Genomic DNA, 12,955 nt, shown 5'->3' on the forward strand with positions numbered 1-12,955 from the left:
CGGATAATGATAGACAATCCGGTTATTTGAGATGACGACGGTTGTAGTAATATTTGAATTTTGTCTAAAATTTAGAATCAATGATCTCGAGAGCATTTAAGAGAGTAAGTTATGAAAGCATAAGAGGGTAAGTTAAGCGAATTATAATGGGCTTTCACATGTATATATCGTAGGTGATCACACGTGTAAGAGTCTGTATGCGGTATCGTAGCTGTCATATTTGACACTGACAATATTAAAAAAACAAATATATTTATTACTATTAATATTGTGCATGCAAATATGATTATCCGGACAGTATTCGAAAACATGAGTGCGCGGCGGGAAGCGTGGAAGCGGCTTGGTCTGTCGGCGGACCAGAGTCAAGAGAAGCGACGGCAGGATGCCATGGACAGACAGAAACAAGCTCGTCGCGATCTTACGATGCACGTGCGTTCGTTGGCGCTACCAAGTGTCGACAACGAACTGGAAGAGCTGACGATCACGATGATGGACGCCGAGATGGAGATTTCAACGGCGGCATCCAAGAGCCGCAAGAAAACCCGTGAGGACCGTGTGAAAGCCCGTCGCAGTCACTTTTCGAACCAGTTGATGCATCCCGAATGGATGGTGGACGTCCCATCGACGTTGGTGCAAGCATCGTCGACGTCTGGGAAACTCGACCACGACGACGGATGGCTTGCCCTGCCGCGGCCAGACGGCAAACGGTGTCTTGTGATTTCCTCCAAGTAACGATGTCGTGCGCATCATGATCTGTCGTTGATTCATCTGTGTACATGCGCGATGTAGCGGAAGTACGGTCGCGCGCACCATAAGTGGCAGCATCTTGAAGAAATTCCCATCGACCCTTCCATGTGGTAAGTTCGTACGACTTGCACATTTGTTATAATTATGTTATAATTCTGACGTTCCAAGGACATTTTACTTAAAAATATGTTATAATGTTGTTTAATTATGTTATAATTCTGACGTTCCAGGACATTTTACTTCCCAATTTGAATCACTTTTGAGAAGGGTTGAGTTATAACTCATTTGTTATAATTAGGCTCGCGCAAAACGAATACCGGGCAAGACCAGTACTGCGTTCTTGACTGCATCTTCCACGAAGCCAACGACACGTTTTACGTCCTCGACGTCATGTGCTGGAAGGTAGCCATCGTCGTATATATATATACCATATTCCTTCATTTCTACCAATTTTGAATAATATTGTGATATTATAATATTAGGGCTACCTCTTGTACGACTGCTCGGCCGACTTTCGACTGTATTGGCTTCGTGACAAGCTGGCCGAAACCACCGCGTCCAAAGTATCGAATGCAAACCCGTATGCGTTCGAGGTAGAGTTGACGTTTTTGGTTGTGATATTTTAATTATTATATAGATGGGAATAATTACTGTCTCTGGAAACAGTATATTTGCATTCAATTTAGTTCATAGTCGCTATCCTGGTAGATATCGTGTTCATTCTATTTCGTTTGTATGTTTCTATATAGAAATTCATAACGTGGTGTTTCAGCTACAATTCCGACTTGTGTGTTACTGGTATTTCGCCAAATTCATCGATCGATTGTTTATACTGAATTTTTTGTATGTACGACCCATGGTGATGTTTATCACACTATTTGAATGTTCACACCATTTATATGTTAAATCGTGCTTTTCTACAAACTGATTGGTTCAAATCGACTTCGTTGGTTTGTTTGGTACTGTTCTTGTCGAAAGGAGTGTTTGTGTGTTCTGTTCTGCTTGTCAATGTGCAAAATATAATGCTTAGTGTGATCATTGGATGACTGCCAAAAATCTCGCAAACATACTTTTTCTTTTGTAATACCAATAATAAAATAAAACCCTCCACAACATTGTACGATGCGAAGTCGAAAGATCAATCTTCGCATAGGCAACCAAAATATATGCAAATTGATACATCAAAGCCTCTATAAATTGATATTTCCAGAACGAATTGAATTTGGGTTTGCCCCAAAATTCTTCTATCTGGAAGAATTTGACGAGCTTACTTTCGTTTGCGAGATTTTGATCAATTATATAGAATTGGATTGTCGAAACAAGTCGATTTCCTTGAATGCATCCGTTATATAGCAGCATGTTGTTGACCTTATAAATCGTAGCCCGTGCCAGCATATGAATGTACGCTCGACGGATTGGACACTGCGTACTCCACCACGTACCCCTTTACCAAGTACGTCGCGGTTCCAACGACCTTCCCATGAACTATAATATAATGTCATATTTTTATTTATTTATAAGCTTACGGCCGTCGTTTATTGGGACTTTCAATGTTGATGTCTTGAACAAGTTGCAACATAACCAGTCTACACAATACACATGTGTACTTTTTATATGTGTCGTGATCGAACCCGGGTATCCCGTCAGATGCTTTGCAATATATATATATATATATATATTGGTTCTGTTGTACTTTGTTTTGATATGTGGTGGAGGCTCGTTCGTTCGATAAGTGGTGGCTACATGTACTTCCATTTGATATATATGCTTATTTTATATTGTACTTTTTACCCAAATTTGGCCTTTATAGTGTCAATTCGCCAATTGTCTTTCACCCTATTTAAGCTTGTACAAACTATACGATACAGTGTTTAGTATATTCCAATGTTGCCGGCCTGAACTGAATCAGTACTTTGGATTGGCGGAAAGTCACCAGAACGTGCAATTTGATTGGCTGTTTGGGCGGTTCATTGATTCATTCTCGAAAGACATTTCATTTATACTGTTTGGAATCGATGTGGCTATACTACTATTGTCCTTTTCACCCAAATTTTATACTGGGCAGTTTATTCGAGAAATCGACCCGAGGCACAATTGTATACCAAGCAATGTAAATACCATACTGAAATAGAATATAAATAGTTGAACTGGGACTACAAAATGGGCCAAAGCCTTGGCCCATGTCACCGGCGTATCATTGGTTGGAAAAATAATATCTATTTATTGTGCTTTCGAGTGAAATTTCGTGTTGTGGCGTGGTTGCTCGTTGGAATTTAAATCGATTTGATTGGCTACTTAAGAAGAACTCAAAATTATTAGCCAATCAAACCTTCTCAACGAAATTCAACCAATCAGATCGATTGTGGATCGGTTTGGTCGGCGCGATTCGATTGCACCCGCTCCCCAAATTTGTATCATATCGACAATAATATGATTCGATTTCATAGGGACGGGTTGTTGTTTTACTGCAAAGCTGGCATGTATACATTGGGCCTGACTCCATTGGTGTTGTTGTGGCGCGACCGCCACACCAGCTTATACGAGAACCAGCTGTCGATTGTACTGCAAGTGCTAGACGACGGAGTGTCGTGCGCTACGCTGGAGAACGTGGTGCTGTTCACGTTTACCCCAGAGCTTGCCTTAGCTGAAGAGGTTTCATTATATTGCTGTTTGCTTTTTAGTATAAAAAAATATATAGGTGGTGCCAGGGGACTTGGTGCGGGTGTCCGTGGCGTCGATTGAATGGCAGGACAACTTGATTCACGTGACCGACGCTGTGTTTCAGAAACGATGTTCGCCGCAACGAGGGATTGCCGACAGCTGGACCAAACTGGCGCACGTCGGCCAATCAACGTGCTCCATGGCGCTGCTGCGATCGGTATGACTGGGGGGATTCCATAAAGGCATGGATGATGGATATATATGTATGTGTTGTAGGTGTTGAGCGACGATGGCAAGGATGCTGTCATGATGCACGACCAGTAGGTATACACGAGGCGAGAAAAGAGGGCGAGCCGCCGAACTCGACGCACTTTTCAGTTGGCAAAAGGATATGAAATATATTTGCCAAAATGACCGATAAAGTATATTGATTTGTCATCTATAATGGTCACGATAAGTATCGACAGCAGGATTTCATTACGTGGAGTATAAATTCAAACGTCTCGGACAACTTGTCGCCGTTTGCTTTATGACTGTGAACTTCTCAACATGACAACCATCATCCTGGACGCACTGCGGTCTCATGACTTGCTCACACTGGTCTGTCGATTCCAACGTGGTCTTAATGGAGATATGCTCGTGTTTCAACCACTTCGTACTCTGGACCTCCTCCCGTCCGACCCCCTCCCTATACTATGTGTTAGCCAAGCTCAATCCGCGCCCGGTGTTTTGCTGCCTCTCTTCACTCGAGTCGACGGTATCCTGATCCCGTGGCTGGCAGAGCACAGTCTCCATCGGCTCGCGCTAGTTATGGACGTCATGCCGCATATGCGTCTCATCCTGGTGCGTCATGCAGTGTACTATGGCCATGTGCCAACACTCGATCGATTGCAATCCGTTCGACCAGGTTTGTTCCGACCTCCTGGTGAGCGCATGCTGTTGGCAATTCTTGGGGGCTCCGTGCTGAGTGTGCAGTGGCTGCTGCGTCACGGCCATCCCCTTCGCTACGACGCCGTGCATATGGCTGGAAGGTATGGACACTTGACGCTTCTGCAGTACTTTGCAGCTCAACCCAGCATTCACACACCAAGGCTGGCGTCCGAAGCCTTGGTTGCAGGAGCCAGACGAGGCTCTCTGAAGGTCGTGCAGTGGGCACTACCTCTCACCACCAGTGAGGTATCTATCCGCCAAGCCATCACCTGCGCCAACCGTCACGGCCACTTGGCTGTTCTGGAGTTTTTCACCAGTGCGATTGACTTCTCCTTTGCAGACATTCCATCGCTGGTCACTGCAGCGACTCGTCGTGGTCACTTGAATCTCGTTCAGAACTGGTTCAACAAAGTATCAACGTCTATAACCCAAGACTTGCACGGGCAATGTTTGCGTCTCGCCATTAAATTTGGCCACGCTGACATCGCCAGCCATTTCCTCTTGCACCGCCATCCAGAGAAAAGCATGTTGAATATAATTTTTTTCTTATTTTTAATTCTTAAAAAATATTATTAAAAATGAATATATACTTTTTAAATATAGAACCTACACCAGTTTCACCTTTAATTCACGCAGCAACAATGGTTACGCATAATTAAATTTAAAAAATCAAAAAACAATTAATAAAAAAAATAGAAAATATTCAATTAAAAAAATTATTTAAAATTAAAAATTAAAAAAAAAACAAATAATATTATGAAAATATTATATTATATAATGAAGAATGGATAAATGGTTTATTAACTAATAAAACTTTGAGAGTGCACGACATCCTCCAAGCCGCCAAATTCGGGCACACGTCGATGTTTGGCCTGTTGGTACACTGTCGTCGCTGGTTGCGAGTCGCCAGTCACGACGAGCAGGACATGACGTGGCATGATGTCGTGGAACCAGCCTTCTTTGTCGCTGCCAAGTGGGGACAACTGAACTTGGTGCAATTCTTTGTGGAGCACAGTGAGCTTGACGTGAGTCTCGCGTGTCTCATGACCGCCAGACTTCACGTCCAGCACAAGAAAGCTACGATGGAAGCGTATTTTGTCAGCCTACTACTAGTATGTAGTAATAATAGTGACAGAAACTCGCTGGTCGGAATGATGTGTACTTCTGGATAAGTACACCAATGTGACAGGTGTTATTTGTATGGCCAGGATACAATGCCCGCACATTCCACCTTCTTTGAACTGCTTATTGGACGCACCCTCGTGATTCTGCAAGAGGAATGAATACTACCAGTATTGTCCTTCTCATACAAATTGGGCTGTTCAAAAGTGAAACCCATTTCGAATGAACTTGGCAATATATGTTGTATTCACTATTGTGCTTTCGAGTGAAATTTCGTGTTGTGGTTTCTCGTTTGGAATCTAAATTGATTTGATTGGCTACTTCAGATGAGCTCAAAATTATTAGCCAATCAAAACCCTCTCAATGAAATTCAACCAATCAGATCGATTGTGGATCGGTTTGGTCAGCGCGATTCGATTGCAGCGCCCCCTCCCCAAATTTGTATCAAATCGACAATATTTTTTTCAGTGAGTTCAATCTGAAATGGTTTTTTTAGAAAACGTATTGATTGGCTGAACCATTCAGAAATCTTGTAAAGGGGGACGGGTTAAAATGGATTTTGATTGGCTATTTCATTCTCAAATCGATTTGCCAAGTCTACTATTCGATTCTACTGGCGACTCCAATTACGAACCGACTTGACAATATTTATTTGCTTGGTGTATTGTGCTTTCGAGTGAAATTTCGTGTTGTGGCGTGGTTTCTCGTATGAATTTAAATCGATTTGATTGGCTACCTCAGATGAGCTCAACATTATTAGCCAATCAAAACCTTCCCAATGAAATTCAACCAATCAGATCGATTGTGGATCGGTTTGGTCGGCGCGATTCGATTGCACCCCCTCCCCAAATTTGTATCAAATCGACAATAATCTATGTTTTTCACAAGCGAACGCGTAAAGTGCACCACCAGCTTGAGGTTAACTTTGTGGGGTGTATTATGCATAAGCAATGCTACGGTGTATTTATTTGCTTGGTGTACTTTATGTTTTTAAGTGGGTTCGGTGCCGTCGAATCGAATCACGAATCGACGCTATTGGCTAATCCAATTTTGATTTGATTTTGATTGGCTCTTACAGAAAGCATGCAGGCATACAACTTCCAGCGTGTGATGTTAATATTGATTCGAACGAAACCCCCTCGAAATTTGGAAGTTTTTTGCGAATTAACAATAATAGACCGGTATGGTCGTGCACTTCACTTTATGGGATCTTGTTACACTTCGGTGCGTACAAGCGCCTTTTCCAGCTCGTCGTACGCTTGTCGCTGGAGGAGTTGGGTGCTTTGCAGCCGTTGAATGAGCTCCATCTCTGCCCTTTCCATTTCGGCCACACGTTTCTGTTGCTCTCGCCACTGGGTTTCCTCGTCTTCGACGTTCTTTTGATACCTACCAATCAACATCAGTATGAACGTTGCAACTCGTATATAAATTGTTGCACAGCAAGTCCGATTCGACAACAACTCCATCCCCCCCCTGACGTACCGCGCCACCACTTGTTTCTCCACAGTCATCTTCTCTTTGACTTTTTTCTTGCGCATCTATACATGACCCATCATATATCACATATAGTTAAGTTGTTCATACGTTATGACCAACTTCAAGTCACATTTGAGGCAGTGATTTGTCATTGTATTAATTGGTCATTAAAAATTCTCACAATTATTGTCGATTTGATACAAATTTGGGGAGGGGTGCAAGCGAATCGCGCCGACCAAACCGATGCACAATCGATCTGATTGGTTGAATTTCATTGATAAGGTTTTGATTGGCTAATAATGTTGAGCTCATCTGAGGTAGCCAATTAAATCGATTTAAATTCCAACGAGAAACCACGCCACAACACGAAATTTCACTCGAAAGCACAATACGAATGTCAAATCCATTAAAATCACCAAACAGTTTGGTTGTTCATCATTCGATTGGTTGTATCTTCCATGTCGCCTCATTCCCTCCATACTTGTATATAAGGATTTGAAAATCACCTATTTCAACCCCCTACCTACCTCGTCTTCTTGCTGCCGAACCCGCTGGCGCATTTCCTTGGCCCGTTTCACGTCGTCCATCGCTTGCTGTTCCTTTTCTTGTTTGAGCCGCCTTCGCTCGGTCTTGACAGACTCCACTTCCTGGTACTTCTTCGAGATGACGCTGATTGCTGCTTGCCGCTTTCGAATCACCGACGTCTATACGTATACACCGTGCACGCGCAATAAACAACATATGTAGCGTTGGTTACAGTCCATAGCATCATATTATCATCGTACTACTATAGTACTCCTCGTTGGAAAGACAACATGTATCCTGTAGTACCCTTAAAACACTCAACATTCTGTCCATAATGCAAACCAGTCAAGACACACATTCCGTTTCGTTGTGGACCGGAACAACACACATTCCGTTTCGTCGTGGACCGGAACAACATACATTCCGTTTCGTCGTGGACGGGAACGACATACATTCCGTCCATCGTTCGACGAATGAAGGTCGATTTGACGTTGCTTACCTTGGCGGCGAGTTTGTGTTTTTTCGTGGCCACGCGCACATGTTGCTCCTTTTCATGCAGCAACATGTACTTGTCTTGCTGTTTTTTCACAATTTCCTCGCGGTGTTCGAGGATTTGGGCCGCCTTTTCGCGGGTTTGCTCGATTTTCCGCCACGCTTTGACCTCTTCCTGCTGCAGCAGCGCAAGTCGATTTGCGAGTAACTTGGCGTCGTATTCCGCTTGTTTTCGCTTGGATTTGGCCAACGATAGCTTGGTCGACGCGCCGCTAGAGAAGGCGGACCATGCATATATGATGACCATATCATGCAAGGGCTGGACTCCTTTGTTGGATCAAGTACCTACCTTGTGCTGGGCCGCGCACTCCGCGGAGGAGACGACGGCGATGACGTGGCGGTGCGAGGGGACCGCGGGGGAGTCGAGTTGCTCAGTTCCAGCAAGTCATGTTGCTCGTCTTCGACTACGCGGAGCCATGCATTTTGAAGCATGTCCTGGCGTAAACAACAATATGATGAGGTGAACATTGTCGGGTAGGCGCAATCTACCCGGGGTATGTGCGTTCCCCGCACGGTCGAGAGCATGTCAAGCAGCGTCGTTGCTTTCATATCTTGGAATGATGTGACGTGGGCGCGGAAGGTCTCGAGGTGCACTCTATCAAAAAAACACGACCACGTTCAGCAAAACACTGAATTTAGTTGACATTGCACCGTACTCGCCAGTGTTGGGGGGATCTAAACTCGAATCGATGGCGTGAAAGATGCACTGCCCAATGTCATGTTTGGATGGAGGGCGGGGTTGCTGCTGTTGCAAGGACGAAGGTCTGGATTCCAGGGACGGCATCACGGTAGGCAAGTCGAGGCCGAGCACTGTGGAATGCTGCATGTCCGCTTCACGATACGGCTGTTGATGACGTTGCTTCTTCTTTTCGCACACGGGAGCAGACACTTCCAATGGCGGCATCGTCGTTGGCGATGGCAACTCGTCCAGCCGCAACATGCACTTGGCCATAGCAGCGACAGCATATAACGGTTTCAAAATTAGGACAAGTAACGGTTCGTTACCGTCCGGATAATGAGGCCAAACATAGGCGCAGAAATCCTTTCATGATGGCCGACGATCAGGTCGCTGCTGTGGACGTGCCAGTTCCCGCTGCACAAACCATCGACATCGCTGGCATGGTGGACGGCATGTCGGTGTCACCCTTGGAAGCAATGTACCTGCAGGACACACACCATGATCTTCCTGACATCAACAACTCCCAAGCCGAGAGAGTTCACGAGCTACAACCATCAACCACTCTACCATCACAAGGTCTGAATGCAACGCATCCTCATTCAGTGCGACGAGAAACACCTCCCGCACGGCCACTCCAACAGCCGCCAGAAGGGATGCAACACGACACAGCCCCGAGTTCACCAATATTAAACTCAGCTACAGCCAAACCGTTGTGGGTGCACCGACACTCCATCGAACCAGCTACTACCACGCCTTCGTCTTCAAGTACCCATCTTCCAATAGCTATTGCAGCGCATGGGTCCCAGCCAACCAAGAAATCCGCCGAGCTCACCACTTCCACAGCCTTAGCATCTCCTACGAAACCAACCGCCCCTGCTCGTCCAGCCCGGCCCAGGCCCCCCTCAGTGGCGTCCGTGGTGGCCGCTGCCATGCGAAATCCTGAGTTAGTTACCGCTGACGAAATGATTGAGCCAACCGCTGCTGTAATTGTAACCTTTGACGTCGGGGGCACGATCTTTCGATGCAAGCAACGGGTGGTGGAGAAGTACCCAAACAAACGTCTCCATCGACTACTACTATGTGGCTGCGAACAACAAAGCAGCGCCAGTATCATCTCCACATCCACCCAAACGACCGCCGCATCTTTAGCTACGTGTGCGCCTACGACAACGGCCATCTTTGTCGACCGCAACCCTGCCTACTTTGCACCCATCCTCGACTGGTATCGTTGTGGGACGTTCCATGTACCAGACTCGCTAAGTGTAGCAGGCCTCCAACACGAAGCCGCCTACTTTGACGTGCTGGCCGACATGTTTCCAACGCTCGACACTGCAAATACCACCCTCCCACCTGCACCAATCCAATCGTCTCTCGCGAGTGCTACTGCGACACCGTTGCCACCTCACTCCACCTTGCAGTCTGCTCTAGCAACTGCCATCCATTGCTTTGTCAAGTCGTACACACACACCCTCGTGCCGTCGCAACCACCCATTGTGTTTGTTCTCCGGGCACATGAGCAACTGGTGCTGGACAGCGCCGCGGGCGTCGGACGGCTCTTACTCCGTGTCACAGATTTGCATGGCAACACCACGGTGTCGCGTGCAGTATTGTACGACAGCCACTCGTACTTTTTTCTCGGCGGTGGCCTAGCCAAATTGCACGGCACGCCGTTCCCAGGTACTTTTGGATGGGATCGACATACGATTCAACCAATATTATTCTTGTAGGCAACCTCATTTATTCGTTCTGGGCAGACGACACATGTACTACTACTACAACTACTAGCACCTTAGCTTCCAGTGATGGGGGTGTCGAGATGTTGCCGCCGCTACATGTCGAGTTCAAGCTCCGTTGTGCGTTTCATAAGTCGGACGAGCTCGTTCTTGCAGCGCACGAGCAGCAACTACTCGGCCATACGCTGGACATGGTAGCCAAAACCACCAGTGCCACCATCACCACTGCCGTGCTAGCTGGCCTGGACTTGAGTCTACACGTCATGGCTAGCGTAGCCGGCAGAAAAGAGCGTGAAAACCCAAGGCCAGCTGTAGTTCCTGCACAACAACCACCAGTACACTTGTTGGCTGCTACTCCTGCGGTTAGGCTGGCTATTCCAACCGTCAGTACAACGAACGATAGAAATTCGTCTGTGGCGCCGGCTCAAGGCTACCGACCACCGCCCCCAGTAGCTGCAGCCACTGCAGTACCACCAGTAGTAGCGTCCCAAGCGTACAACACATCGAAAGAGCATGCAATATCGCTACCCGAAAAGACCAAAGAGCGAGCTCAAATTCTAGACGAAGCGCAGCAATTCCAATCCAAAGTCAAAGAGCATGCGGTAAGTTACAGTACGACGGAGTGTACTACTTACTATACGCATACTATGTATTTAGGTGTGTCTGTTTGCACTGTCGTCGGTGGATACCATAGTTGCTGTAAAATGAACTGTGCGGGTGTGTGTGTAGGCGTGGCTGCAGCATTACCAGCGCGAAGTCCAACAATCAACTTCAATTCTGCGCGAACCCTCTTCCAATTCAGACAGCAACTCACCCAACAAGAAGAGTTCAACAGGAGCCGCAGCCACCAATGTCACTCCGAGACAAGTCGGCAAGCGCAAGTGATCAAAGCAACTACTAACGTTAGTAGTATGTACAAAGCGCCTTTCCGCGGCATGATGCTAGTAACGTTACTATTAATAGTACATTTGCGAATGAGTTGAACGTACCAGTGCAGTACTGTATGCTGGCCACCTCCGACCCACAACTGCACTTCAACATCAAGTCACGTTCATCCATACTAGTAGTAACTAGTATACAGCTGTACAGAAAACCACTGTAAGAACACTTTTTCCGAGACGCAGCCGTGGAAGGAACGAAGCTCAGCATGGATGCATCAGATTCAAATTCCGATAAGTGCTGGATGAGGCCAAAGCGGAGTTGATTCATTGGACATTCAAATAATCGTGTTTCAAGGTCTATTTGACAGGCATGATTATTGTCCTTGTACCAATATTTGGACTTTTGTGCTGATTCGCCAAATCTATCGATCGATTCTTTGTACTGACTTTTGCAAGCAAAGATCGTCCCGAATCACACGAATTTCAATCACACACTAATTCGAAGTTGAATTATTCGAAGAGTGGATTTGATTGGCTAGTTGATTCATGTTTTGTGTTTTGATTGGTCGATTGATACTCTGCTGCTCATTCGATTGAGCACCCACTCCAATTTCGAATCGAATGAACAATACCATTTTCGAAGCAAATGTACTCAAAAAGCGAGAACCAGTTTGAAATAGAAATAAAAACACCGTTGGAGATGCTCTTAGAGCATCTCCAACGGTAAATTCTAACTGCACACTAACTATGAGCTTAACGTTTGTATACCCATTTTCATTTTTTTGTGAGAACGAGCACACTATGATCTTAAGTTTGTATATCCATTTGCATATTTTTTATGTGGTTAGGTTATGTAATTTCAGCAATTGTAAATATTAACTGTAAATCGAGAACAGGCAATGCAATTATACAGTTGGGAGTAACTTCAGTGCCATTTTTGAAATTGACGCGAATCCGACATTTTAAGAGCCCACAACCAGGTGTGCACGAAAAACTGGAGGTGCAACATCATATGCAGAGGTATTTCACGTGGCCCGCGGCGCTTCGGTGTCGTGGTGGTGCCGGCCTTTGTCACGCGTACATACTTCATGAGGGTGTTGTAGGGTATCTTGGAGAACGCTGCCACTTGGTTCCCATTTCGCAATAATATCTTGAACAGCTCTGTCAAGCTCAATGTTTGCATATCGGAATCGCGGTCGCGGTATTACGGGCGCAAAAACAAAACAAGACAGGCGCCAAAATTCACTTCATGTATTAGATTAAGGAGGTTTCCTCCCAGTACTTTGACTACATTTGATTGGCTGATTCAAGTGCACCATTAAATGGTTCGAGCGCCTTACATTGGTCTTGTACGTTAACGCGGCCGACCATTGATGTGCCGACTTATTCATCCAATCAAACCCTAAATCGATTTTGATTGGACAAAATGCAGCCAACGTTATCCACCCAAAAATGTATTTATCAAGGGAGGTTTCGAAAAAACAACTGAAATATTCGAAAATGAAAATGAAGAAAAATCGGCACATCAATGGTCGGCCACGCTACTGTATAAATTGCAGCTACAGCTATATGCCTACCAAGGCTGTGTATTTACTTGCATGATGAAGTCGTCGGTCCAGTCCAGTCGAATATGCAGTGCCGAATACTGT

At 45.6% G+C, this 12,955-nt stretch overlaps 4 protein-coding genes across 6 annotated transcripts; 3 read left to right on the plus strand and 1 right to left on the minus strand.

Moving 5' to 3' along the window:
- The first annotated feature begins 276 nt into the window (after positions 1-276).
- H257_13991 lies at positions 277-3,858 on the plus strand. 2 transcript variants are annotated; one of them, XM_009841701.1, is made up of 8 exons: positions 277-728; positions 790-857; positions 1,046-1,149; positions 1,230-1,340; positions 2,130-2,200; positions 3,195-3,399; positions 3,446-3,625; positions 3,685-3,858. In XM_009841701.1, the coding sequence occupies exons 1-8, from the start codon at positions 283-285 to the stop codon at positions 3,730-3,732; spliced, it is 1,233 nt and encodes a 410-aa protein (XP_009840003.1). In that variant the 5' UTR covers positions 277-282; the 3' UTR covers positions 3,733-3,858. The 2 variants fall into 2 exon arrangements, with proteins under 2 accessions (XP_009840003.1, XP_009840004.1); XM_009841702.1 differs by having other exon boundaries at positions 3,195-3,625.
- A 99-nt stretch (positions 3,859-3,957) lies between these two features.
- H257_13992 (hypothetical protein) lies at positions 3,958-5,621 on the plus strand (the record flags this gene model as incomplete). Its single annotated transcript, XM_009841703.1, has 4 exons — positions 3,958-4,865; positions 5,159-5,216; positions 5,262-5,435; positions 5,547-5,621. The coding sequence occupies 4 exons, from the start codon at positions 3,958-3,960 to the stop codon at positions 5,619-5,621; spliced, it is 1,215 nt and encodes a 404-aa protein (XP_009840005.1).
- A 977-nt stretch (positions 5,622-6,598) lies between these two features.
- H257_13993 lies at positions 6,599-8,984 on the minus strand. 2 transcript variants are annotated; one of them, XM_009841704.1, is made up of 7 exons: positions 8,670-8,984; positions 8,503-8,608; positions 8,303-8,448; positions 7,961-8,225; positions 7,464-7,640; positions 6,943-6,998; positions 6,599-6,846 (listed from the first exon to the last, which is right to left on the minus strand). In XM_009841704.1, exons 1-7 carry the CDS (start codon positions 8,963-8,965, stop codon positions 6,675-6,677), a joined length of 1,218 nt encoding a protein of 405 aa, XP_009840006.1. In that variant the 5' UTR covers positions 8,966-8,984; the 3' UTR covers positions 6,599-6,674. The 2 variants fall into 2 exon arrangements, with proteins under 2 accessions (XP_009840006.1, XP_009840007.1); XM_009841705.1 differs by lacking the exons at positions 6,599-6,846; positions 6,943-6,998 and having other exon boundaries at positions 7,411-7,640.
- A 71-nt stretch (positions 8,985-9,055) lies between these two features.
- On the plus strand, positions 9,056-11,410 carry H257_13994 (hypothetical protein). Its single transcript, XM_009841706.1, has 3 exons — positions 9,056-10,369; positions 10,420-11,027; positions 11,155-11,410. The coding sequence occupies exons 1-3, from the start codon at positions 9,061-9,063 to the stop codon at positions 11,308-11,310; spliced, it is 2,073 nt and encodes a 690-aa protein (XP_009840008.1). The 5' UTR covers positions 9,056-9,060; the 3' UTR covers positions 11,311-11,410.
- Positions 11,411-12,955: the final 1,545 nt, after the last annotated feature.

This window comes from Aphanomyces astaci (genome assembly GCF_000520075.1).
Source record: "Aphanomyces astaci strain APO3 unplaced genomic scaffold supercont1.52, whole genome shotgun sequence".
Taxonomy (NCBI): Eukaryota; Oomycota; class Saprolegniomycetes; order Saprolegniales; family Verrucalvaceae; genus Aphanomyces; species Aphanomyces astaci.